This window comes from Heliangelus exortis, chromosome 5 (assembly GCF_036169615.1).
Source record: "Heliangelus exortis chromosome 5, bHelExo1.hap1, whole genome shotgun sequence".
Taxonomy (NCBI): Eukaryota; Metazoa; Chordata; class Aves; order Apodiformes; family Trochilidae; genus Heliangelus; species Heliangelus exortis.
Window position 1 is genome coordinate 29,187,831 of NC_092426.1, and position 25,963 is coordinate 29,213,793.

General features: G+C 37.8%; 1 protein-coding gene across 2 annotated transcripts; it reads right to left on the minus strand.

The window, feature by feature from the left end:
* Positions 1-20,746: 20,746 nt before the first annotated feature.
* GJD2 (gap junction protein delta 2) lies at positions 20,747-25,956 on the minus strand. 2 transcript variants are annotated; one of them, XM_071744293.1, is made up of 2 exons: positions 25,817-25,956; positions 20,747-25,248 (listed from the first exon to the last, which is right to left on the minus strand). In XM_071744293.1, the coding sequence occupies exons 1-2, from the start codon at positions 25,885-25,887 to the stop codon at positions 24,405-24,407; spliced, it is 915 nt and encodes a 304-aa protein (XP_071600394.1). In that variant the 5' UTR covers positions 25,888-25,956; the 3' UTR covers positions 20,747-24,404. The 2 variants fall into 2 exon arrangements, with proteins under 2 accessions (XP_071600394.1, XP_071600395.1); XM_071744294.1 differs by having other exon boundaries at positions 20,747-25,089; positions 25,817-25,937.
* Positions 25,957-25,963: the final 7 nt, after the last annotated feature.

Genomic DNA, 25,963 nt, shown 5'->3' on the forward strand with positions numbered 1-25,963 from the left:
AACAATGAAGAATAAACAGAAATAAATAATTTATGTTCTATGAATGACCTCACTGTAGTCAGTAACAGAACTTCCTTTGTGACAATACCCTAAGCTCTAAAAGGGATGACTTGCACAAGTAAAGTCAATGATGGAATTGGAATACATTCATTATTTCTTCTTCTGACAAGCCCAGGAATCTACACAAGAAGAAAAAAAATATCACTGAAGGAATTTCAAATTTTTAAAGCATGGGCTAATGTGAGAACAAAAGCCCAGGTTATGCTTTTTTATAAGCATTTATTTAACTCTGCTTATACTGGTCTTTTTTTTTTTTTTTTTGAACAACAGTTGGACTATTGGAGCCTTACACCCTAGACTACCAAGTTATGGCACATAAAGGAGCATAAACAGATATGACAATGAAACTCTTGTTCTACCTGCTGGTAAGAAAAAATCTACTAGGTGAGAGACCTTATAAGACAGCATCTATCCATCTGTGTTTTTCTATTTATGTCATACAACTGCAAAAGTAGGGTGGCAGATCATCAATTTTCATACCACTGAGTGTGGGAGCAGCTGAACTGCATCCAAACAAAAGAAACCTGAAAGTGTCACTAGCAGCATATGAGAAATACAAACCTTTAGCATAGATGTTGTATATAACTCAAAGCAGGTGATTAAATGGTGAACAAATGTACTTTTTACACCTCTGGCAATGCTATATTTGTTTCAAGGAAGATGCTGCTAAAAAAAAAAAAAGTTTTGTCACTTCTTGTTTAATTAACTCCAGCCTCAGGGCCACTGAACAAGGTTAAAGTTATTCTAGGCACATATTTTCTGTATAAATGGACATCTATAATACATAATCAGAGTGGTTTGGGTTGGAAGGGATTTTTAAAGGTCATCTAGTCCAACCCCCCTGCAGTAAGCAGGGACAACTTCAACAAGATCAGGTTGCTTAGAGACCTGTCCTACCTGACCTTGAATGGTTCCACTCCGACAGACTCTATTTCACATACCTACTACATAACTTTCTCCTACTGATATAGATCACAGAAGGTTTGTGGTGTTGGTATGTAAGGCTCTATCTTCTCTAGAAAAACATATGTCAGAATCAAAACAGAGCAGAAAGAAATTCTTATAGTCCATATAGTTTCCTGCAAACCAAGTTAGACATTGCATTTAGGGCTTTGTTTCTTCTCACTGGTTGTCATTAATGCTAAGAGCAGATAGTGCTTAATCTCTACTGCAGAACAACTATGTCAAAACTGTCAGAATTGTAACAGGAGGAAGAATTTGATTTTTCCTGATTATATGTTTTAAACTGATCTTTTTATGGCCTTCTCCTAAGGGCACACACATACTCCAAGTTTCCTACCTAAACCCTTGTCCATCTCCAGAGGAAGGGACTGTGGAGTAGGGAGGGGTGAAAGGGTCTCCTTCAAGTGACTTTTCTTTATGTAGGTTAAATTCTCTAATCACAATGGATAGCCTGTCCAGTCTGGTATAGTTCTGGGACATGAATCTACCCTTTCCCAGACAGTGGGATGAACAAGGGATAGAAATACAGCTGATGAAGGAATATTCTGTTTTCCTAACCCACTTTTTCTAAGGATAAGTACTGACTGTTTTTCCATTTCTTCATTTCTTTTGCTGTCTGAGACACCCCAGGTCATACTCCAGGAAGTGAGATGCAGCTTGAAATGGATGGGAACACTTGAAGTGTTCTAGAAGTGCTAATTGCCCTGAAGGAAGGCATGGTATAAAGAGAATAAGAAAAAAAAGTTAAGTAAGGGTTCTCCAGTAAGCAAAAATGAAAGTGATGCCTCTCGTTCCAAAATAAAGAGAAGTGAAAATATTTTCTGTGTTATTTGCAATGTGTTTGTTTCCATTTGTCTCTTGAGCAGATACAGGAACAAAAAATTGTAATATTTTCAGAGTGTACTAATACAATTATTAACTGTATTTATATGGTAAGTCAGAGTGTAACAGTATCTTTGGTTAGTCAACACAATGCATTTGAATTTTTATACACAGCAAAATATTTCAATGTTTTGTTAGACAAACAATTTTGTATACAAACATTTATTTCATGCATATCTTGTAAAACAGGAATTCTAGAAACTTCCCATGTCTTTCTATGAATACAATAAACGAGGTAAACTGATTAGATTATTAATTCTAGCACATTAACTTATCTCTTTGCAAATGGAACTCTCTAAGGCTGTTTTTAACTGGATATTCAGGTTTCATCTCTCTCTCATTCTTCAGATCCGTACTATTTTGACTGCTGTCATATATAGTTAACATTTATATTCCCATACCAACAGGTCATATAACAAGACAGGTCATAAACAGGACAGAAATTACTTTACATCTCAATTCTTGAGCTGCTCTGCACTGGACAAGAAGTTTTTATGAGTAGGTCCAGACAGCTCATAACCAAATGGGCTTTCTAGGTTTTACCACACAAGCTACAATATACTGCAACCTCAAGAGAGCTTTGCAAGACAAAGGCAAGCAGCACTGCTTTTTTCTTGAGGATACCTGGTGAGTCTGATGTGTATAAATAGCACTGAGGCCTCCATCCAATCTTAGCAAGTTTGCTTCCCTTGTTAACAAAGTATTTAAATCCTAACTCACAGTTTGCTAGAGTTTTGTCATTCATAAATTACTAAGAACCAAGGGAAATTTCCACAGCTTGCAGTCAAATGCTTTTACAAGTAAGGTTCTTACACTATTACCTGGTCCTATCACAAATATATTTCAGAGTGGATGTTGACAAGTACAGAGGAAGAGAAATTCCTGTGTAATACCTTTGATGAGCACTGTACATACACTACCTGACAGATCCTTAAGTGATTCAAATTCAGTGCTAGATGCATATTAAATCTTTGCCGTGAGTTCTCACCATATAGAGTTTTTCATTTTGGTGCTAATAAAATGAATTTGCATTCTCTCACTGTCTTTTTTTTTTTTCCCTCATCATAATACAATATTACTAGGAGTCTGCATGACATTCATGTTCAGACATCAGAGCAGCTTTCCTAGAGAAAGTATCACATTCAAAGATCAGAGTGATAAGTACTGGGGACAATTTAAGTGCCAATGTTGTCAGATGCACTAGTTCTTAAACTATCAGTTTGTGTTTTTTAAAATGCAGAGAGATACATATCCTACTGTACTGTTGGCTCTGACACTGCATAAGCAAGGTCATTTCAGGTGATCTATATATAGAGAAAGATCTTAGTCTCTTAACTACTATACTGAAAAAAAAAAAAAAAAACAACCCAAAAACCTGTATAATTGACTGCTACAGGGAGAGAATCCAGCTCATTATTTGAATTACACATCCATCTGTTTCAGTCAGGATGGTTTATAACAAGGTTGCAAGAGTCTGTTGAAATAGTCAAATAGCATATAAGATAATTTTAAACTATAGAAGAGATTTAATATGCTCTTGCTTTTGTGAATCAGCAATTTTTTTAAAGGAGAAAAAATAAATTTATTGTGTAATCCAGGGATTTTTAAGAAGCTTATCCCATCCTCTTTTTGGCTCTGGACTATCCGTTATGCTGAGCCTGGATTTTATATTTTTCTTGCCCTTTTGCTTTCTAATTAATTTACTGTATCCTGCTTAGCCTCTCATATTATTTTTCAGTGCTAATATTACAAAATAAATCACATAGCAAATATATTAAAAAACATACCTTTTGATTTTTCCCTTCTCTAAAATATTATGGAAAAAAAGAATGAAAACATCTCTCTAAAGATTCTTATTGCATTTCAGCAGCAATCCATTTCTTCCTGTTCTGGCTACTAAGAGATTAAGCAGATTTTGGCTGTGTGATTTTACTCAATCTATTAATGTGGCTCACATGTAGAAACACCCATTTTCTATTTTCTTTCCCTTTCTCTTTGTATCAGTTGCTCCAAGCTGAGGACACCAATGCTGAGTTGAAATCCACTGTCCTTTGACTCTGATCTTCCGTGATATCACAGTAAGAACCTGATTTCCAGATTCTGGAATTTCTTACTATATCAATGAGGATCGTTAGTAGTGAGTTACTGTCTACTTTACGATGTAGGTATCCTCTTTCAAACCTCTGGAAGTCACTGATTTCCTTGAGCTCTGGATCCCTATAAAAAGCTTGCTTTTATGGTCTTTAGTCTAGATGCTAAATTCAGAAAGCTGACAGATATATTGCTTTGAAAAGTTACATTTTTGACATGGTCTGGAAAAGTCCCTCAACTTCTTCTACACAGAAGTATATAAATCAAAAGCATTTTAACTTATCTGAAGTTTCAATATTTCAGACAACTGTCTGAGGAGGAAAATCCTTCACAGAAAATAATTTCTCCAGTTCTCAGAGTGCCTGTTTCTCTGGGACAAGAGGAATGTCTTCATTGTGTACTTCATGACTCCAGCTCTGTGTTGTTTTGGGAAGAGAAATAGATTCACAGAGGTGGTATCAAGACATTAATTTAGATTCAAGGCCTCTTTATTGACTCCAAGAACTAGCTTGGGGAAAGAAGCAACTTCCAAAAAAAGCAAAATTTATTGTCTGCTAAATAGGGTTTCTGAGGAATTTATAGATATTGAAGTGCATATTCTGATATATTTTAATCACACACAGTTAAGGAAATGAGAGTCAGGAAACAGAACTGGAAAACAGTAAGATTGCAACAGGTCTACAAAGATCTGAGAGACCAAATACTTCCTTCAGGAAAGGGATGTATTAAGGTGTGGAGAGAATGAAAAATTGCATTTTCTCACAATAGAGTCCACAAGATCCTCTTCAAGGTTCAGTGTATGGCTTTTCTTCTCCCATAGGCAGAATAACTGGAATAAAGCGGAAGTTGGGTAATTATTTTCATCTGAGCTTTCAGGATTACAGGAGAAAATCTGATAAACCCCGAAAAATCCAAATACTCTTCCTGTATCTCCAATTCAAATGGAGCTATTCAATCAGTAAGGGCATTCTCCACATGAGGCCATTAATTGTCAAGTGTTCTTACAGTTCTGCTTCCACTATAACCTTTTTTGTTGATGTTTTTCACTGCTGTTTAGTTTGAGTGTGACATGTGGCAGAATTAATCCTTCAACCCAGCTCATTAGGAAGGGTGTCTAAAAATGGTTTAAGTGGGTACCTCTTCTTCTAAAGGACCTCTGGAATCATATTTCTGTACCTGGCTTTGCTATTTTTTTTTTTTATTTTTTATTTTTTTTATTTTTTTTTTTTTGCAAAAACACCCAGAATTTCCCCAGAGCTACATTAGTTTAATCTTATTTGGGGATATTTTTGTGTCTTTTAGATAATGGATGAGGTGGGAATTTCCCAGTAAATATGCACTTGTGTCATCAATTATTAAGAATTCACAGATGCACCAGTTTATTCCTGTCCAAAGGAATGGATCAAGTAACAGTGAAGAATTTTACTTTTTTTTTTAACTGCAGGAGATGTAGAAAGCCTCATCTAGCAAATATGCCTGTCATACCTAGATTCTTTGGCCTACCATGAGCACATTAGCTCAATAATTAAGCATACTTTTTTTACATTATTATTTAGATATTTCTATACACTGAGATGAAGTTAAAGAACAGAGATTCTGTTGGGTCTAAGAACTAGGCCAGGATTTTTAATTTTTTTCTCCCCCATGCATTTCACCTTTTCTGGCATCCTTATGAAGGCAAGCTGACGATAAGAATCAGTGTTTCATGTTACCATTCTCATACAGGTTTTTTCTAGATAATAAAACATCAATTTTATGAATCCCAGTCTGTGGTTTCACAATTGCAACGAACAAGTTGAAAGAGTTTAAGTTAATATTTCCTCCCCAGAGAGACATTTTCCTGCTTGAAAGGTGGATGTTCTTCAGCTGAGGCTGCCATTACCTCTTCAGTTGTCCTCTTTCAATCACAAGTTGTCACCAGACCAAGATTGCTATATACCCTCAAAGTCACAAGTCCACTCCACCGTGCACAGGAAACAGGATGATTTGCAACTCCAGATGAATTTAGTACCTCTGATACTCTTCAAATCAAAGCAGAAGCAGCAGTGCATTTGAGAGGTGGAAGGCACTATCACTTCACTCTGTCCAGGCTCAGAATATCACTTCTTAGGGTCCCATTTAGATCATCTCAAAAAAGCAGCTTGCTTGGCTAAGCAAGCATCAATGTGTCCCTGAGCCAGGGCAAAGATAGGAGACTCCAAAGAGGAATAAGAGCCAGGCTGCCTTTTTGTGTCCCACTAGGCATTTACTGCCTGTCAAGCAAGCAAAATTATTCAGTCTGCTGACCTGCTCATGCCCTCACCAACCCATCCCTTTTTTTGTTAATTATTTACATAATTTGCTTGAATAAGCAATGTTTTAAAGCAGAGCCTTTAGAATGGCTCACAGAGAGCAAATGTCCGTGATTCAGCAAGCCAGCACCCGGGCCCACAAATCCACCTGCCCCCAAGAAACAGCAAGGTTAGACCAACCATACACTTTTTCTCAGCAGAATGGCAGGTTTCCAGACTGACAGTGTGCTGCAGCTGACAATGCCTATTCTCCCAGCTGTGGTGAAGGACAGAAAATGCTCATGTCACTCCCTCTGTTTTTACATTGCACTGAATAGAGACCGGAATTTAAATAACTGCACTCAGCAGAACCAGGCTTCAGCCTGGACAGCCTTGATTTTAACCATAAAAGTGTCAAAACTGCTTTGAACTATTCTGTAGACTGGATGGATTTGAGAGAAGTTATGAAGACTGGAGCTGGTTCCATAGGGAATTTCTGCTATCCAATTTTACAGGCTGCTATAAAGGAAAAGCTGCTGCTAGCATGTGAATCAGGTCGGGCTCTTCTCCCAGGCAGCTACAAGTAAGACAAGAGAACATGGTCTTAAGCTCTGCCAGGGGAGGTTTAGGTTGGATATGAGGAAGAAATTGTTTACAGAGAGGGTGATCAGGCATTGGAATGGGCTGCCCAGGATCCACCTGAATATTTTTAAGAAGAGACTGATGTGGCATGCAGTGCCATGGTCTGGTAACCATGGTGGTAGTGGATCAAGGGTTGGACTTGATCTCAGAGGTCCTTTCCAACCCAGATGATTCTATGATTCTAAGATAAGGTACAAAGACTGCAGCTAGTTCCATAGTGAATTTCTGCTGTCCAATTTTACCTGCTGATATAAAGGAAAAGCTGCTGGTACACTGAGAGTAAATCAGGATAATGTTTCTGAGTGCAGCCTCTATATCTGTATTCATTATATTCTGTACTGAATAAAATTATTGAGATTCATTTGAGAAGGGCACATCATTTATGCCTTGCAGATGTTGGATGGTCATTCTTAGAAACACAGATATTGTTAAAATACCCAGAAAATATGCTGCCAACAAAACTGCTCAAGAAGTGTCAGTCCCTAAAAATGTAAGGAAGAGTGAAAAAAATTCCGCTATTTCGGGTTTTTTCTCATCAAATACAATTTTAGACAGCAGTGATAGAGAAGCAAAATTTAACCAGTCTGAGTAATATTTAGGGTTCTGAGAAATTCATACCTAAACTGAGATTGTTTTCAGGCTTCTGATTTTCAGATTGAACATAGAAAAAATTTTGCTATAAAGCAGTATTTCCTGTAAATATCATAATGTTGCTGAAAATATTTCCACTGTTAAAACCGACAAAATACACTGCACCCCTCAATTCCTATTAAGTTTATATAAAACTGGCTAAGTATTAGGAAAGTATTTGCATCCAGGTTGTCATTTAAGTAGCTGATCAACTTGATGTATACACAGTTTGGTGATTTTCCTTCAGAATCTCCCAGATAACACCTAAGACACTTATATGACAAAGGTGACAGTTACCTTGGCCAGCTATCTGTGTAAGGCCCTTCTGTGGGCATTCAAACTACAACCCACCACCTGTTAACAAGCCACCTGAATGATGTTTGGAATACATGTTAAATACCCATTGTGTGAAGAGATTCCACCAGTTCCTCCAGGCTGTTCCATGTGGCATCAGAACTTCTGCCTTACGCCCCTTAAGCCTTAGTTTCAGGCTCCTGGGATGCTCATTTAAGTGTCAGTCCAGTGTCAGCCTGCTTACTCCTCTCACACTTCTGGTTACTTAATAAAGGGAGTCCAATATCCCAGCTCAAGTAGAAGAGAATAAAAGTGTGGTTTTTCTACTTTCCTTATGAGGAGAAATGTTTTGCCCAATTTAAAGAAAAAAAAAAAATACAGATTTCAGGCAGCTGTTAGGTATGAAAACAGTCAGCTCATATGAAAGCATGATTACAACCACATTCTTCTATTTGCCATAGATCTTGAATATTCAGTGAACTTTAAGTTGGTCACTAATATCCTGTGGAATTGACCAGTTTGGAAAGAAATATTCATGGCACTGTGAAATCCCAAACAGGTCAAACACAAATTTATGTATACATAGGGCTTCCTAGGATAACTCTCGATTTACTGATGCACAGAGACTTATGCAGATCTTGAGCTGGACTGGAACCACAATGTTGTATATGTCAGCCCCACTGAAAAAGAAAAGATACCGCAGGTTGTTCTTGGACTTCTTCTCTGACAGCTCCCTTAGGAGATAGTACAGAAGTATTTATTATTTATATATAAGCCAGCATGTCAACACATTTTTAGATAACCCTCAGTGTACTTTTTCTGTCTAGCGATGGAAACTACAGAATAAATTATATATGACATTTGTAGCTATTCTGAGAAATTTAGTACTGCACAGCCAGCAATCTAGAAATTAGATATAAGTTGCTTACACAGAAGTAATTTTTTTTGTATGCTGTTGATGTTCCAAACTATTCCATGCTGCTATCTATATAAAATTCAGATGAAAACTACTCAACATAGCCTTCTAATAATGTCTGTCCACTTTGTGCATTTTCAGATGTCCTGAGGTGGTATGCCAGATGTTAGGAAGGTTGTATTTTACTTCAAAACCCACAGGTATAGTGCAGGCACATTTTGCTATGCATACCATCTGGTACCTGTTTTTAACTAGAGAACAGAGTGTGTTTAATCATGAAATCCCATCCTGCAGTACTTAAATCAAATTAATTCATATAGATATATGGATTTTTCTGCCTGTGGATTTACCTATCAAAATAATCTGGTTACTTCATGTGACAGCAGATGAACTCACTAGACCAAATTCCACTCCAAGAGACACATACATAAGCAACAGGAAGTCAATAGGTTTGCTGAGGTGTAAATATTCACAGAATAATCCAATATGAAAGATAGCTATGTTTACTATGATAATTAACTTATATACATAGTAGAGCATTTTCTTCTATTTTTATCCTCATATGATTTTATTAGAAAATTAGAATTAATTTCATATTAATGCTTAGAATATGTATCAACTTTTTTCACTTCATATAAATCTAACAATATTTCGTCTTTGACACTTGTCAAAATTCAAACAAAAGAAACTTTTACCTAGTGCTCTGGACAATTTAAATAACAAAGGTTTTTCTAAAGAACAAATAAATGTTATAACTGTTGCTTCTTAGCCTGTTACATTCATTCTTTGCTTCACTGGTTTCTGACCATTTTTATTGCAATTAATGAAAGAACAAAACAGGTAATTATGTAAGGAGGTTAGACTTTTGTCAAGCAAGTTACAAAGAACACTCAGAGAAGTGTCTGGGTAAAGAAAGTTTTTATCTTCAGTCAACTCAAGAAGATTCCCATGGGATTTTTTTGCTGGTCTGGCCTTAGATGCTCATGTCATAGAGTTAATCTTTATGACTTAGTTGTAGCTTTCATCAAATTCTAGCTTCATAATATCATGTGGATATAAACAAGACCACCTTATTAGAGCATATTTATGCTCTAATATTATTAATTTTTCTTTCACAAGCAGACACAGTCAGCTGTCAAAAAAAAAAATTAGACATTTTCAAGAACATGAGTTGAACAGCAACACTAAATGGCATGTACAAATAGAGAGACTGCAATAGAGGTAAGAGTAACAAACAAAGGTGATTACGCAAAATAAATAGAATTTTTAGGGCTAGCATATATTACTAGAAAGCATTTTGTCAGGGTAACTTCTATAAATATACGTGCTTGTACCACGTATGTAAGCCATAAATATTTGCTTCACAGGTAAAGAGTGGGAATACAACAGCACTGATCAACTAGCTGTGTTTGTATGTACTAAGTAATGAAGAACATGGAAAAAATGTGATAATTATTTGGCACTGTCTTTGCTAAGTGTAAAGCTGCAGTTGCAAATCTGACCATTGAAATTAATCTTGCACCAAGGTACCAGCTAACATCTTATCTTGGTAAAGTCAAAGAGTAAAAAGAACAAATTAAGTACAAACTTTTCATTTTTAAGGACAAATTGATAAATTGGGCAAACTGGTTACAGGAATGATGTAAGCTGAAGAGAGCTTTTTTCCAGTGCAAGAGGTCTTGAAAGTCTTTCAAACAAATGTGGAAAAAGTACCTGGAATTTGCATCTTAAATAAATAGAACAAAAAATAATAAGAAAAGCCTCTATACTCAATTGAATGAGCAGTCAAAACCCAAACCAATCTGATTTTCCCACTTATTTGAGAAAAAAAAAAAAATTGATGGCAGTTTTCGTAAGACATCAGTACATGTTCAAACATACATCCATTTCTGTGGAAATAAAGATAACAAGTTCAAGGTTACAATTCATTCCTCCATAAGATCACTGTATTGGATGGTTAGAAAAAGCAGACCTGCAAAGCTGGTAAATGCTAATCCAGTCAAATAATTTGCAGAAGCCAGAAGTCTGCAATTAGATGTGTATCACACTTTTCCCCTGATATCAAGTTCTCATCAGGTGTCACAGCATTACATATGGAGAATATTTTTGGAATTCCCAGTTCTTTCACCTTCAAGACTTTTGCATAACAAATTTGGTTTCTGCTCATTTATTTTTCTCCAGAGAGCTGATGAATTATATGTTACTATCTTACAAAATCATACAATGCTTTGGGGTGGAAGGGACCTTAAAGATCATTTAATTCCAACTCCCCACATGGAAGGGGACATCTCCCAGGTTGCTAAAAGTCCAGTCCATATAAGCATCCCTGGACTGGATTTCAAGGATCAGAGCCAACAATTAATGAACTGAAAATCTAAATTTTTATTTTTGTTCTGCATTTTAAGAAGTGGTCAGATACTCCAAAGACAAACTGGTCTGACTGAGTTCTGGGTCCCAAATAGGAACATCTTCAACAGCACAAAGTGGTAGCTCCATGCAGAAGGGCCATAAGAATTTTCACAACTTTTCTCATGCAGGAAGAATATAAACAATGCCACGTGTTTTTCAAGGAATTTAACATCTCCCTTCCCAATCCTAAGTTTCTGCTAACCTTCTGTAAGTGGCTGTCAGCTTTTGAATTTTGTGAGGCCCCTGATCTGAGATGAGCTGACAATCCTCTACTGTGGCTAATCCTGCAAAATAAGTGCTCCCTGTCTCTCTCCCTTTCCCTTTCACATATGTACAGGCTTAAATCACTCTTAGGTCTTGCTTTTTTCCAGAATATCAGTACAGTCATAAGCACCTCTGTAGGCAGAAAGGATGGAGCTCAAAGTTGAAAGAACGGCAGCTATTTTGGTTTTTGTTCACTCCTTCTTCTGTGGCACTTTAAGGCAGAGAGTGGGAGAAGTATGGGTGAAATCCATTTCATTACAAGCTCTTAACCTGAATACACTAACTCAAAGCAACAGCTTTTAATGTAAGAGTTTAATTTGCCAAACAGCATTAGGGAACCTTTTGGACCAATTAGCTAAAAATCTCCCTCAAACAGCTTTCAGCTGCTCAGAAACATTAAGGCCAGTATTTTGGTCATTGTATTTTGTTAGAGGGATACCAGACAGGAGAAGACTTTCAATTTTATTGATGTGGTTTAATAACTATGTGGTTTAATAACTATGCTCCTGTATGAGCAAGAAAGGTGAACAGTAATGCACCTGACAAAGCTGAGTTGCTTTACGACTTTTATCTATGCAAATAAGTATGTGATACACAATCTATGTGATATATCAGCTGGAATGCTTGAATAGCTGCTTAGTTGGTAAGAAGAAGGGCTCACCCACTGTTAAGAGACCACTAGAAATCACGGAGTGAGATACTGACCTTTTAAGCTACTAGGCCTCGGGTTTTCCTGTAAGCTTTATTCTAGACACTGCCAAGGATTTTGCTAATGTTGTGTAAGTTATCTTTGCCTTTTCTTTTCCCAATCTGTTACCAACGATTGACACTGGTACATAAGCTATCAAAAGATAGACCATGAAAAAAATGTTTTCAAAATAAAAGCAACCACAGTCCCACACAGTCAAGGAAGGAAGTGGAGAGAACAAACCTTACAACAATAATTGCTGCTACCAATAATTTGAGCTTATTGGTATTTAGCTACTATTGTAACACAATATGCAATACATTTTTCATAAAATTTCAGTTTATACCTCCTGGCTTATAATTTTTTTTTTTTACAGGGGAGGAAAAAAAAAGACTTTCCTTTAACACTTCCCTTTATATGATGTTGTAGCTCCACCAAAACCCACAGATCACAGAGGATACAGTCCCTAAATTGCCCACAGTGGAGAATAATGAAACCAAGTTCATTTAAACCAAGGCTATTGAGCCTCAGGAGGATGGCACTTAGCAGACATTAACAGTGTGATGTGAGTTCCCTGGCACCCTGGCCAGGCTCATAAAAGCATCTGAGAATACCTGTGCAGTTGCAGCATGGAAATACTCCCCATAGTGAGTGAGTGACAGCAAGTGGTGGAAGGAGGAGATGGCTTACAGAGATGTATACATTTCCTCAGACTGCACTCAGGTCAGTTGCTAACTGTAAATCAGAATAACTGCTAGATTTAACACAAGTGGTTGTGCAATATAACCCTTAAATAAAGATGACAGTTTTCTCTCACTGTGATAACAAGATGTTCTGCTGTGCCACGGGGCTGAACCACTCACTTTTCTTAACAAGTGTTTCTGTCATTAGCTTTTAAAGTCACCTGAGTGAAGTCAAAATAAGCCCATGGCTAAGAAGCTATCAAAGAATGGTCCACATGGAAGGAAAGGGCTAAGATGTCTTTACAAAGAAAAGGATCTTTCAAAATGTTTCCCTTTGTAAGGCTTAAAAGGGAAGCTTAAGCACAGAGGGAGTTAATACAACCTCAGGTCTTCACAACGTACATATATATATATATATATGCATATATATATAAACATTATGACTCATATGTGAGTTTAACAGGGAACTAGCAAGCTAAACAAAATTGTGACAGCTGTCATATTCACTTTGAAATGTCATGCAGTTCATAAAGCTTTAAGAATTGCATGACAGAATAAATTTTATCTGAATTATATTTTTATGACACTGCTTAGCTGTACAAACAGTGCTAGACTTGATTCTCACTTGACACAGTGAAAATGTGACTCTGCACTGAGTATACAAATGTCCAGGGAGTTGTTCCCTCTGCACGCTGCTGAAAGATGCCCAGAACACCGTGGACAACCTATACAGCAAACACTTCTGAACATTCTTTTTCTTATTTGCTCCATGCATGCTGTAAAGACTGGACTGTCTTTGCAAGAGGGCAGGCAGTGAGTTACTCTCTGTTTCACTGTAAGCTCAGACCTGCCATCTGTAATAAAAGAGTGAAAAATTATTCAAGTAGGCCATTGCATTCAAGTAGACCATTTATGAGAGCATTTTATATGCTCTGGAATACTTTCTTCTGTGTCTGTCAGCAGCCATCAAGCTGAGGAGTAGGGATTGAGTTGAAAGAGTAAGGGATAAGACTATCATTTGAACTCACTAGATCAATAAATTGAGCCAAACCAGAACAAAAGTAACAAGACAGGCCTATCTATCCTTTCATGGCTTTAAGCTGGTGTAAATCAGAGATGTTAAAAAAATTTCAGAATATAAATTTTCATTATAACATGGTTGTCAGTAAGAATAAAGTAATGCAAAATATAGCTAAAAAGGTGGAAACAGATCAAAGATGCATGTGACCCCAAATGCTCAGAAATCCTCCTAACTTCACAGAAGCCATGGGATTCTTCCTTTTACTTGGACATATAGCTTAATGTCTCAATCCAGAAAAGCAATTTAGCACATCCTATTGAAGAATAGCAGCCAACTTTCACTCAAGTAGCAGTGAAACACTTGTAATTGAGGAAAGAATTATAAACAGTGATTGACTACCTTTATAAGCCCCCCCTTTTTTTTTCATATTACATTTCTCCTTTACAAAGCTTACCACATTAGTTAAAACTCCTGCTTCAGCAGTTTGAAATAACTCACAGAATCCCACACAGGTACAGCTGAGACAATTTTAAAAGTTTTCCTGCCATACATTTCTGGTAGGAGCTCTGTCAGAAGAATAGTAAAGTTTCTAAAGGCACATCTGAGAAAAGATTTTCATGTGGGCCAAAGCTCATCTGCATACTCACAAAAGAGAACAGAGGGATCCCAGGAGCCATCAGCCCATAGAAGTCCAACTCCACAAGCCCAGAGAAGTCCAGGAGGTCAAAACCAAGAAGAGAACCTCAGTTAAAAGCCCATAGGAAAGGCCACTCTCTCTAGGCTCCTCCCTAGGCTGGCCCAGCACCACAGTCAGGGGATGATTCCTATCAAGATGAGCTGAGCTCAGGGCACTTTTTGAGGGTTTTGCCCCAGTAGGGAACAGGGATATGGGACATGGGATATATAGGGGCTTAACTGGTGTGAGGAGAGAAAGGGTCCAGCTGGGTGTAATTCCCTGGTAAAAAGGTTTGCCTGGCCATGTCTTGCACCTGAGTAGCTAAGTCTGCTCTATCTTAATCCTTTTCTAACCCTTTCCTGGGTAAGAGACTCTCTAGCGAGAAAATTTAAGTTAGTCTCTCCTTAGCACCAGTTTAAAATTTTTCTTGGTGAATTCTGTTTTAAAACACAGCTCATGCAATTTCTAGAGTGTGGAATCAATTATGTGTTTCATCTTTGGAAGTCTTTTTGGATTTTATCTTTTTTTCACTTGAGAATATTCATGGTTTTAAGTATATTCAACTTCAGTGTTGATCTGTCATGGAGTCCTGAGTATGCTGACTGCCAGAAGAAGGGATTATAAAAAGATTTTTTTACAAAATTGCAAGGGGAAAATTTTATATTCTGATCATCAGAAGTAAAGAAGAAAGATCTTTTTTATATGTTATGTTTGATTTTAAAATAAAAAAGAACCTTTTAGAAAATGCCACCCTTTTTTTATTCTTCACTCTAATTTGCATGCTACATTATGTTATTTTTCAGATAAGTCTAAGGATTTCTAATTGGCAGTGAACAGAAATACCCTTACACTTTCTTAGGTAGAATTTCACTTCAAATATGCATTTGTTCTACAATGAGTCAGCATTCTTGGATGAATGAGCCAACATAAAGGATTTTGTTCTGTATATCTCTTGGCAACCGAGAAATTAGAGCCTTCATTTCATAAAATAACTCTCATGCTTATTAAACCCTTTTTTGCACTATGGATCAAATGCATGGATTAGGAGTTGCCTTGGGCATGATAGTGCAGGCAGTTATCTTGCAGAAAAATGCTTCATGTCTTGGTGAAGAACAAGGAAGCCATCCCTGGACAAGCAGGCAGTACCAAGTGCCAAGGTCTCTGAGGTGTTGGGACCCATGAGAGTCTCTCCAAAGGCACCAGCAGGTGGGACAGAACACCAGGCAGAACCACAGAGCTCAGCCCAGCTGCTGGGCCCAGGGAAGGGCTGAATATGCAAGGTGACAGCCACCTCTGAGAAGCGAGGACAGGGGTGAAGGCAAGGACAAGCACTAAGCACAAGCTTTCCTTCCCCACTTCTCCTTAGCAGCAGAAAACTGGCAAAGCCAGCTCTTCCTGTCCTCTCCCTCTCTCTCTCCTGTGGTTTTGCTTATGCTGCTGAACAGGCAGGAGCCAGTTTTCTGTTTTTCAGTTCCTGTGACAATATGATCCACTGTCCTAGGATAAACTCTGAGAATACACAGTTGCTTGACTGAGAGTTTTACCCATGGTGGAGTTGCACGGAGTGATGCTAGACAAAAAAAAAATAAATAACAATCAGGAGGTTTGGTGCTTTTTAACAGCTATGCAAGCCATACAGTATCTTGACCAGTGGCCACTCAGGAGCTAATTACTTTTAAATAATTTCAGAGGAGAGCAGCAAACTCACAGATCTGTCTCAGATCTGTAGCATCATTCAGAGTCCTATAGTAGAGTGGCAGGGGAATTTTCTGAGCAGAAGTCCTGCTTGAGTAGGATCAACACTACACACTGTTTCATTTTTATATTCTTGTTTTAGAAACTAAGACATTTGCTAAGCAGCATGGTCAGGGACCTTAGCATAGCCAGACCTCCTGACCATGCTATTGGCGTGGTTCCTTTTTTTCTCTTTTATTCAAAGCAGAAGGTCATTGAAACAAATGGGGAAGGAATCCATAGGCTTTTCAGCACTGAAAGGAATCAAATATCCAATGCTGCATAGCTCTTTGGCACAGTGTATCACTATAAACCCTGTAATACTGCAAAGTGTAAGCTGCTATTCCAATAGTGTGACAGTTTCAATGTATCAAATTTGACACCTTTTCAATAAAATAGGCTAAATTTAGATAACCATATGCTCATGCTGACAAGCTAACTTCTCCCTGATCCGTGTTTTCATGAAAGAGTACAGGAGGGCCTCAAAATTTAATTAGTTTAAAGTGAATGCAAAATATTGTATTAATTTACATGAGAAAGGTCAAGTTGCTTAGCAAACATCAGGGATGAGTATTTTCTACTTCATATACTAAGATTCAGCTGTACAACCTCCATTAATATTAATAGTAGTCATGCTATTCAAAAATCATACTATAAATATTTTATCTGTCTATGCTCTTCCTGCAGTGTAATAAACACTGTAGAATTAAAGCCCCTCCTTTCTTGACTGTCAGCTGGGCAAATCTGAAGAGAGCATACAAGCAAAGCAGCCTTTTATCAGCCCAGATGTATTTATCATTTGTGCTTCAGTAACTAAGAAGATGGGCCAACTTCACAATTATCTTCCAGTCCCTGCATCATGTTAGGAGATTTTTAAACAATCATTCAAGAAATTTAAAAATTTTAAAACAAAGACATCTCAGTATTAGTTACTACCACCACCTTTTTGTAAGTAAGACTGCAGGTAATGTGCAGTTATCTATATTAATTTCTGTGATTAAACTGTAATGACTCATTTCATATATGCTACTTATATGATCACTGTCACTCTAATATTAGCTTCTTTCTTTTTTTTTTTTTAATGTGTCCCACTAAGCATTGTGATTCCTCTGGTTGCTTCTATGCTGTGGTCTTACTGGTCTGAAAGTAAAAAGAAATTTGAGATTCAAACCACATAGCTGAAGGCAGAAAAAATCTTCAGTCTCCACTTACATACAAGTTACATGAATAAATGCAGGAGACATAATTTTTAAAAACAGAATAATAATTAAAGTGATAAATAAAAACCTTCTGGCTTATTTCTATTTTTTTAAACCGAAATGATAAGTAACTGTCTGCCTTGTGCAAACTTAGCAAAGAAATAATGACTGTAGTTGCTGACACTTATTAAAAATTTCAGTACCTTAAAATATGTGCAGAATCATAATTAATAATGGCAATTTAAAAAAGAAAAACAGAAAAATTACACATCTCTGGAGGCGCAATACAATTAGTGACCCGAATATTAAATTGAAAAATACAGCAAGAAAATTTTCCCCACACAGAAAACCAAAGAAGCCTTTCAGTTAATCTAAAAATATTAAATCTGCTTTAAAAAATGTATTTCTACTGCTTTTATAAATAGAGAAAACTCAATAGTTTCATGAAAAAAAATATGAAGTCTTTAAGTTTGGGGAAATTACTACAAATATAGACCAGATACAAGAAGTTCTTTCCTTGCTCTAACAAGCTATATTCCCACTTGCATGGCAAGTGGTAGGAAAGAGCTGTGTGTGTTGTATCTCTATATATGTAAAGTAACTATTCCTTAAGTACACTCAGTTGCCAACATTTAGCAATGTCAGACAACAACTTTTCCCTCTGAGAATCTGTACATACCCAAATTTGTACACATTGCTAGTGCAGATTTTATTTGCTTCTTTCAAAGGGGAAGGTAAAGGAATTCCCATGGTTGTTACCTTTCTTCAAAACACCTGAACCTCAAGTACAGCACATGCAGTGCACCTGTGAAAGCCTCTTTATATTAAAGTTCTCCTGACAATGCAGAACTGGAGTTGTAGCTCACATTCATCACAAGTTCTGCTTTTATGTGAAGCCTTAAGTCTGACTGGTTCATCTAAATCTGTTGGATACCCATGCCAAGCAGTGCCTTTTTTCTGATGAGTAAATTTTCTGCTGTCAGAATGGTTTTCATTGCAGACCAGTGCTGAAGAATGTGATGTGTTTCAAAAACCCCCAGATATGTTAAATCCAGTATGGCTAGGGGTGAAGCTAGCATTCACCATGGCTTTGGACAGTGTAATATACCATTGGATTCTTCAAAGAAAAGATGGAAAATATTTCTAAACAGTTTCTAGAACTGTCTTGCTTACGTAAGAGATAATGCAAGGAATCTTGTATATTTGATCATGAATGTGTTCTGGGCATGCTTTTATTTCTAAACTCCATAGTAAGTGGAGAAAAGTAAGTCCATACCCCACCTGTCTGCCCTTAATACCTCTAAATCCTTACTTTTTTTTTCAATTTTGCTGTTCTATATACTTCCTTAATCTTATCTCTTCACAACCTGTTATTGTAATACATTATAAAATCCCTGTTCAATGTTAATTTTTAAAAAAACAACTTAGAGATTTGATAAATAAAGCCTGTCATTGAAAAGGAAAATATATCTTCCAGAGGCAAAGTTGCTTTATTGGGGCAAATAATTACTTTAGTGCTCCTCCAAGAAAATATTTTGTTAGCAGATTTAAAATATAGGATTAACTGTTAATAACACTTTTTAAAAAATAGAAACTGATTCTATTTCAACCAGCAATCTTTTGATATTTCTCTGACAAAATAATATGAAAATATTGATCATAGAATCCTAGAATCGTTTTGGTTGGAAAAGACCTTTAAGATCATCAAGTCCAACCTAGGACACTGCCAAGTCCACCCCTAAACTATGCCATGATTGCATCAGAAACTTAACAGTGTATTTCAAAACTGAGTATTACATTTAAGTATGTCCCATGAAATATATTTTTAGAAAATCTCATACAGCAAATGCTTTTTTCAGGGAAAGAAGCTACAAGTCCAGAATTGCTTAATCACTATAGGACCTATTAATTATTCTCCAGGTACTGGTAACATTTCTTTGTCCTTTCTAGCCACAACACATACGTAAAAAGGATTTAGATTAGTGGAAAATTACCTTAATTTCACCTTCTGTTGAATACAGGAGATAAACTCAATTTAAAGGGGACATCAGAGAGTCATTGCACACGTGGGTGTTCACAAGCTACAGATCTGATTGATCCTGCATTTCAGTCACCACTAGGAAAAAGCTGATAGATTTTAATGCAATGAAGGCAAGCCTCTTTTCAGCTATAATGTAGATACACAGTTGTTCATTTAAACTTTCTAAAGCAATTAGGATAGACCATAGCCCCAAAATTACAGAAGAAAAGGGTGATTTGGGGTTTTTTTTGCATGTCATTGTATATAGTTACAAGAGTACCAGCCTGTGTATTACTTGCACAGTTTGTACCCATCTTTGGATAAGTGACTTGTACTGCACCCATCACTGAAATTCAGTCTGTAACATATTAATATAATTTAGGTAAAATTATTTTAACAATCTTGTATATATTTAGTTACTATTCTATGATGATGTATATATATATACACATATATATATATATATGTGTGTACCTTGTTACTAATGTGGTGCAGCTGAATACTCCATATCTGCCCTTATTTCACGGGCTGCTGACTCCTGATTGACTTCTTCAGTACATTTTAGACTTCGTATGAAGTATTCCCTGGTGGAATTTTTTTCACAGATATATATTAGCAATTTCATTGCGAGGATAGTGAGGTATAGATTCTGGTGCCAATAGCTGATACTAACCTAGTATGATTTTTGAAAGCTTACAATAAAGCAAGATTTCTGGGGAAAGTATCCCAGACTGTCCAGAGCTGGGTGTGCAATGCAGATATAGTGCAATCTCTCCTATTAATCTCATTAAATAATGAAACTGAGTTTTACTCCATGCAGGAATTGATTTAGTCTCACAGAGAACAAAAAGTCCCATCACTGAATTCATGAAGAAAAAGACCAGATCCTAAATGACTACAACCTATGCCTGTTTTCTTCACTTTTTTCTTTCACTTCAACTTTTTAATTCCCATTTCTATAGCTGCACACCAGACTCAATTCTCTAACCTGTTTCACAGGAGTAATTTGGAACATTTCTATTCAAACAAAGTAAATACAGAAGGATACAGGGATCACTTCCACCTGGTCCATCCTTGTGCCCTTCAAGAAATGCATTCTTTTAGATATGGATGAAAAGGATTCTTCCTCACATTCAAATTTAACATTCCATGTACATCTTTTCTTATGGTTCTACATGGCAGCAGCCACATCATGTCCTACTAGATATAATACACTACAAACACTGAGCCAGCTTTGGAGTTTCTGAGTGTTTCTGACTTTGCAAGCATGAAACAAACTAAAATACATCTCACCACTTCTGTGATTCATTCATCTCTATTGTTCTCCTTATTCACCTTATTTTTCTTCAGAAAGATGACTTCAAAGTCAACCGACTCTGAACTATGTACAGCAACAGTCAATTCAGCTCCTCCATGTAAAAATACATCCATTTTTCATTTAAAAAAAAATCCTTATTTTTAAAAAAATCATTCCATAGCATCTCATTGCAACTTATATATACTGAGTGAAATGGTTTGACCCCCCTATTTAAATACTTTTTAAATTCACAGAGGCTCGAGAAGCATAAGATCAAGCCTTTGTAAAAAATAAAATGGTACCACTATTTTACGTCAATTTTTAAATTCCACACAACCAATAGTGTATTGAATTCTATTGCAGTTTTCTATAAGAACTCGGTGAACACAATGTTTAGGTTTGAACTTAGGAAGACATACAATATTGTCCACCAGTACAAAACAGGGAATACAAAGAATAAAGCAAACATGACCTCATTTTTCACATTTAATGGCTGGTTCTTCCATAGATGTCAATGGCAAGACTGATTCATTTCATGAAGGCAGGAAGAAGACCTAAGTGGCCGGTAATGTGCCATTCAGCTTCATGTTCACTTAACACACTTTTCCGTTGTGGTGACAATTTTAAAGCATTTATTCTGTAAATGAAGTCAGCTTTCATGTAAACAGTCCATCAGCATTAATCATATGACTCTCACATGATACATTAGGAAAAAAATGTATACGGTATTTCTCCTGTCCATGACAATTAAGTAGCTGGTAAGAAACGAAAAATAATGGAAAAAGAAGGCTCGAACAACTGATCTCTTGACACCATTTCATTTATCTTCTATGAAATATGAAAAGCCATATTCTCTTTAGTGTAAGTATGGATAACAGCATTTCTATTGATCGAAACATACATCTTTGACAATTTTAACACTTATCCTGTTGCAGAAATTGACATTTGCATTTCCTTATATATTTCTCTTAGGAAAATTCTGAATTTACTGGAGTACAAAATGTGCAGCTAAATAAAATAATTGAACGAAACAAGTCACTGGCATTGACTGTTATAAACAAATACTTTCCTGGTCTTAGCTAAAGAATTCTAAGGTATTTAGAACTTTAAAGCTATCAAGACATGCACCTTCACTAGAGTTAGACTAAACACTGCTATGCAGTCACTGGAAATAACTTGCATTAGGGCTCCTGCCTAACAGGAAATTATGCTGAATCTGAAACAAAGCCCAGTGAATTCACTAGGAGGTTTTTTACTTCAACTTTAATTGGCACTCGATTGAGTCCTTTGCACACAATCTCCCATTTCTTCAGCATTAAATCAATCCTTTTGACTGTCAAACAACATTTTTCTCTTCTACATCTATTCAAAAGGAGATTTTTGCAAACCATCCCAGGACTCTGCAAAATTAAAATCAGACTGGGATTTGTGTGTCAATTAAAAATCTTTAGAAGCTTGTTATATTGCAGATGGAGATTTTAGCTGCCATGTTGTCCTTCTAAAAATAACATGCAGTTTTCCAGTGAGCATGCAGTCAGCTAGCAATATCAATGTGCATTTATATCACAAAGAGTCATTTGAGAAATCCATCTTAATAGGTTTTTATAATCAAATTGGAAAAACTGTTCATTTTATACATAAGGAAAAATATTTCTTAAATCTTTCAAAACATGACACATCTCAGAGTCTTTTTGTATTTCACAGTGGAGGAAAAAAGACCTCCATGAAAGTGATATTGAATACACTATCTAAGAATTAATTGACTTTTTTTAAGCGACAATGCTGGCAAACCACAAGAATGAAATGTTATTTACTGTAAGCCAAGAGGAAAAGATTTATATGCATTATCTCCAAGCGAAAATACAATAAAATCCATCTTTAGGCTTGAAATAAAATGCAATCAAAAGGCCATTTGTGACTCTGAGCCCCTGTCTCCTTCTTGTGTTATAAACTATATCCAAATTTTCCAGCACCATTTTGGCCCTTTTCTTTAAAGGGCAGATAATACTTAGTTAGGAATGCACTTGTATGGTGTTTTAGTCCTGATCCAACTCCTACTGTTGCCAGCAGGATATTTTCTGTTTAATTCAGTGGGAACTAAGTAAGGTCCTTAAGAAAAACTTAGTATCCTGTCTTAAAATGATTGCTGCTAACAGAGATTTATTTGCGACTGCCCCAGTGGCTTACCAGTAAGTTGATGGGACATGAACAGTATATTTCTTGAACCAGCTGTAAGGCAGAAAAGCTGAGGTTACTATTTGGATTATTCCCGGATTAAAAACTACAATTGTTTCATTTATAGGCAAATGTACTCTGGCTATTGCTAGAGTGACCTTGTCTGCCAACTGTGCCGCCCTTAGTGTCAGCAGAAAGAAGGCTGTTGGTGTCAGTGGGCTTTGGATCAGGCTTTAAAGACAAAAAGTTTGCTTAAGGAGGAAAACAGATATAACAAACAGTTCTGATTTCCCAGGTTTTGTCACTTAGAGTTTAGAATATCAACAAGACACTTTAAACCCTGAAGAAGAACTGTTTTAAGTCAGTTATTTTGACCCTGTATGTTTCTACAACTGCATACAATAGTAAAGAAGAACAAATCTCTCTGGCTTACAAAAAAAGGCAAATACTTTATTTATCAATAGATATTTTAGCTACTTTTTACACCGTTGCAATGACTAAACAAATAGCATAAAATAAACAAAGGAGAGTATAAAATTACTTTATTCCAGCTGGTATCCCAAGACAACCTTTTGACTAAGTACAGAGTTAGATGTTTTGAGTATGGCACTTATATAAATAAGAGCAGAGAGAAGGTGATATATTCACAGTTAAAAGCAATGAACTCTGTTCCTTTGGTATGTGTGTCATCCTAGGTAATTGTAGGTAAATACATAACTTGGCTGGCATGAACCAACTCCATCTTATTCATGCACATATTAGGGAATGAACTGAAATGTACTGATATATTTTGCAGATCACAACTAATGAAAGATGATTAAGGTCTCCGGTGTGTTTGTGTGTGGACAGGCAAACAAAAAAATGGCAAAATTATATTTAGCATTTATTGCTCGGCGTAACTAATTGATGCACAAACTATGATAGAAAGTAGCTAGTAATACACACCAGGAATAAACTCTCTGATTTAGACAAGCAAAAAATTATAAGACATCTGTGAGATAGGTGAACGCAGATATCCTGATTGAGCTGTGGTCAGGTCCCTTAAGGTGGAACTACCCTCTGTATAAAACATGCTTACATCTATCTGCATACTTCAAGTTTCCCCCACCCCATCCCACCCCATATAGAGTATCCTTGCAGATTTTAATATGAACATTCTACACATTTACAACAGTCAGACAGCCCAAACTGTAAACTTATCCTTCCTAAGGGCGACCAGAAAGCCGCTCGCAAAACGGGTGACACCCAATCACTGGAAAGAAAAGTAGGAATAGTGGCTGTGCTGTAAGGCTAGATCAAGCATGGGTTTATAGCTGTTTTTTCAGTCTTTTACATAGCACTGCATTTTGCAGCTAGTTCAGTAAGTGCAGATCCAATACCTTAATGGCTTTCTTGGTGGTTTGATAAAATGCTTGCCTAAGCAATGTACCTTTCCCTAACGGTGTCTGGGTCTGTTCCACCTGGCACAGTGCTTCAGTTCTGTCACAGCCTCACACATAAGCTGAGTCACTTGACTGAGTCCTGCCAAAGTTAGGCATGCTCATTCTTGGCAGGTCCTTATTTCTGATTTCGTATATGGATTTCCTTTTTGCCTGTACTCCTCTCACTGCCATTTTGATCTTTCTCCAGCCCAAGTGGTTCAGTTCTGCCAAATTGAGCACCACACAAATCCCACTGACAGCAAACATGAACACCAAGAACACAGTCTTCTCAGTGGGTCTAGAGACATAGCACTCTACTTCTTTAATGCAAGGGTATCTGTCACATTCATACATGGAAGGGACATTGAATCCATACAGAAAATACTGTCCCACTAAGAATCCGATCTCTAGGGCATTTCGAAAGACCACTTGGATGATATAAAATCGAGAAATGCCTTCTTGCCTCCTCATCTTTGACTTTGTAGTTCTGATAGCAGGATTAGGGATTTCCTTCACTTCTAAGCAGTCTGGTTCTGCCTCTTTGGTGGAGTTCTCAGTATTCTGTAGCACCCCATTGACAATCGTGTTCTTGATTTTCTTACTGTCCTCACGCTTCATTGAATCCTGGTCCCTCTCCAAGGCGAGGAAGACAGTGGAGTACCTCCGTTCCCTCTGCTTAGCAGACTGGTGAACGGAGTACGTTATGAAGCAAAGGCTGGGAGTGCACACCATGATGATCTGGAACACCCAGTACCTTATATGAGAAATAGGGAAAGCCTGGTCGTAACAAGCCTGGTTGCAGCCTGGCTGCAGCGTGTTACAGACAAACATAGTTTGCTCGTCATCGTACACCGTCTCCCCTACAATGGCCACAATGAGGATCCTGAAGATCACCACCACGGTCAGCAGGATCCTGGAACAGAGAAGCCCGTCAGTGCGCGCCGCCGCCGCGCGGCCGGGAGCTGTCCAGTGCTGACCGGGACCCCGCGCCGCCTAACCCCGCACCGACACCATCCGCCGCCGCCGCTGCCGCCGGCCCCGCTCCCGCGTAGCATCGCCTCGGCGCGGAACTGTGCGGCGAGAGAACCCGCGGCTGCCCGAAAGCCCGGGCGGCGCTCAGCGCTCCCCCTCGCTCCGCCGCCTTTCGGAGGAAAAGCGACCGGTTCGGGCCCCCGAGAGCAGGGGAAGGGAGCAACGCCGGGTTGCTCCGGCGGCGGGACGCCGATGGCGGCCGGGACGCCCGGATGGCCGCCCGCTGCCCCATGGCGCCTCGGAGACAAGGACGGCGGCGTTGGAGGTGTCCCCAAGCCCCGGTGACCCTGTGCCGCGCGCACACACGCGCGCGCTCTCAAGCCACCCACCGCAAGAGCCCCGCCAGAAAGGTGTCCCCAAACCCGGGACCCGGTGTGTGCCGCCAACCCGCCCGTTCGGACGGAAGAGGATCCCTCCCGTGCCCTCCGTAGCTCCCCCGTAGCTCTTACCTCCCTATCATAGTAGAATGCTGCTGCACGGCAGCCTCCAGTAGCCTCTCTAGAATAGTCCATTCCCCCATCGCTGTTCATCCGGAGACAAAGACTTTGGCAAGCGGAGGGGATCTCTTCACTTCTTCCTTCCTTGCCCCCCCTCCT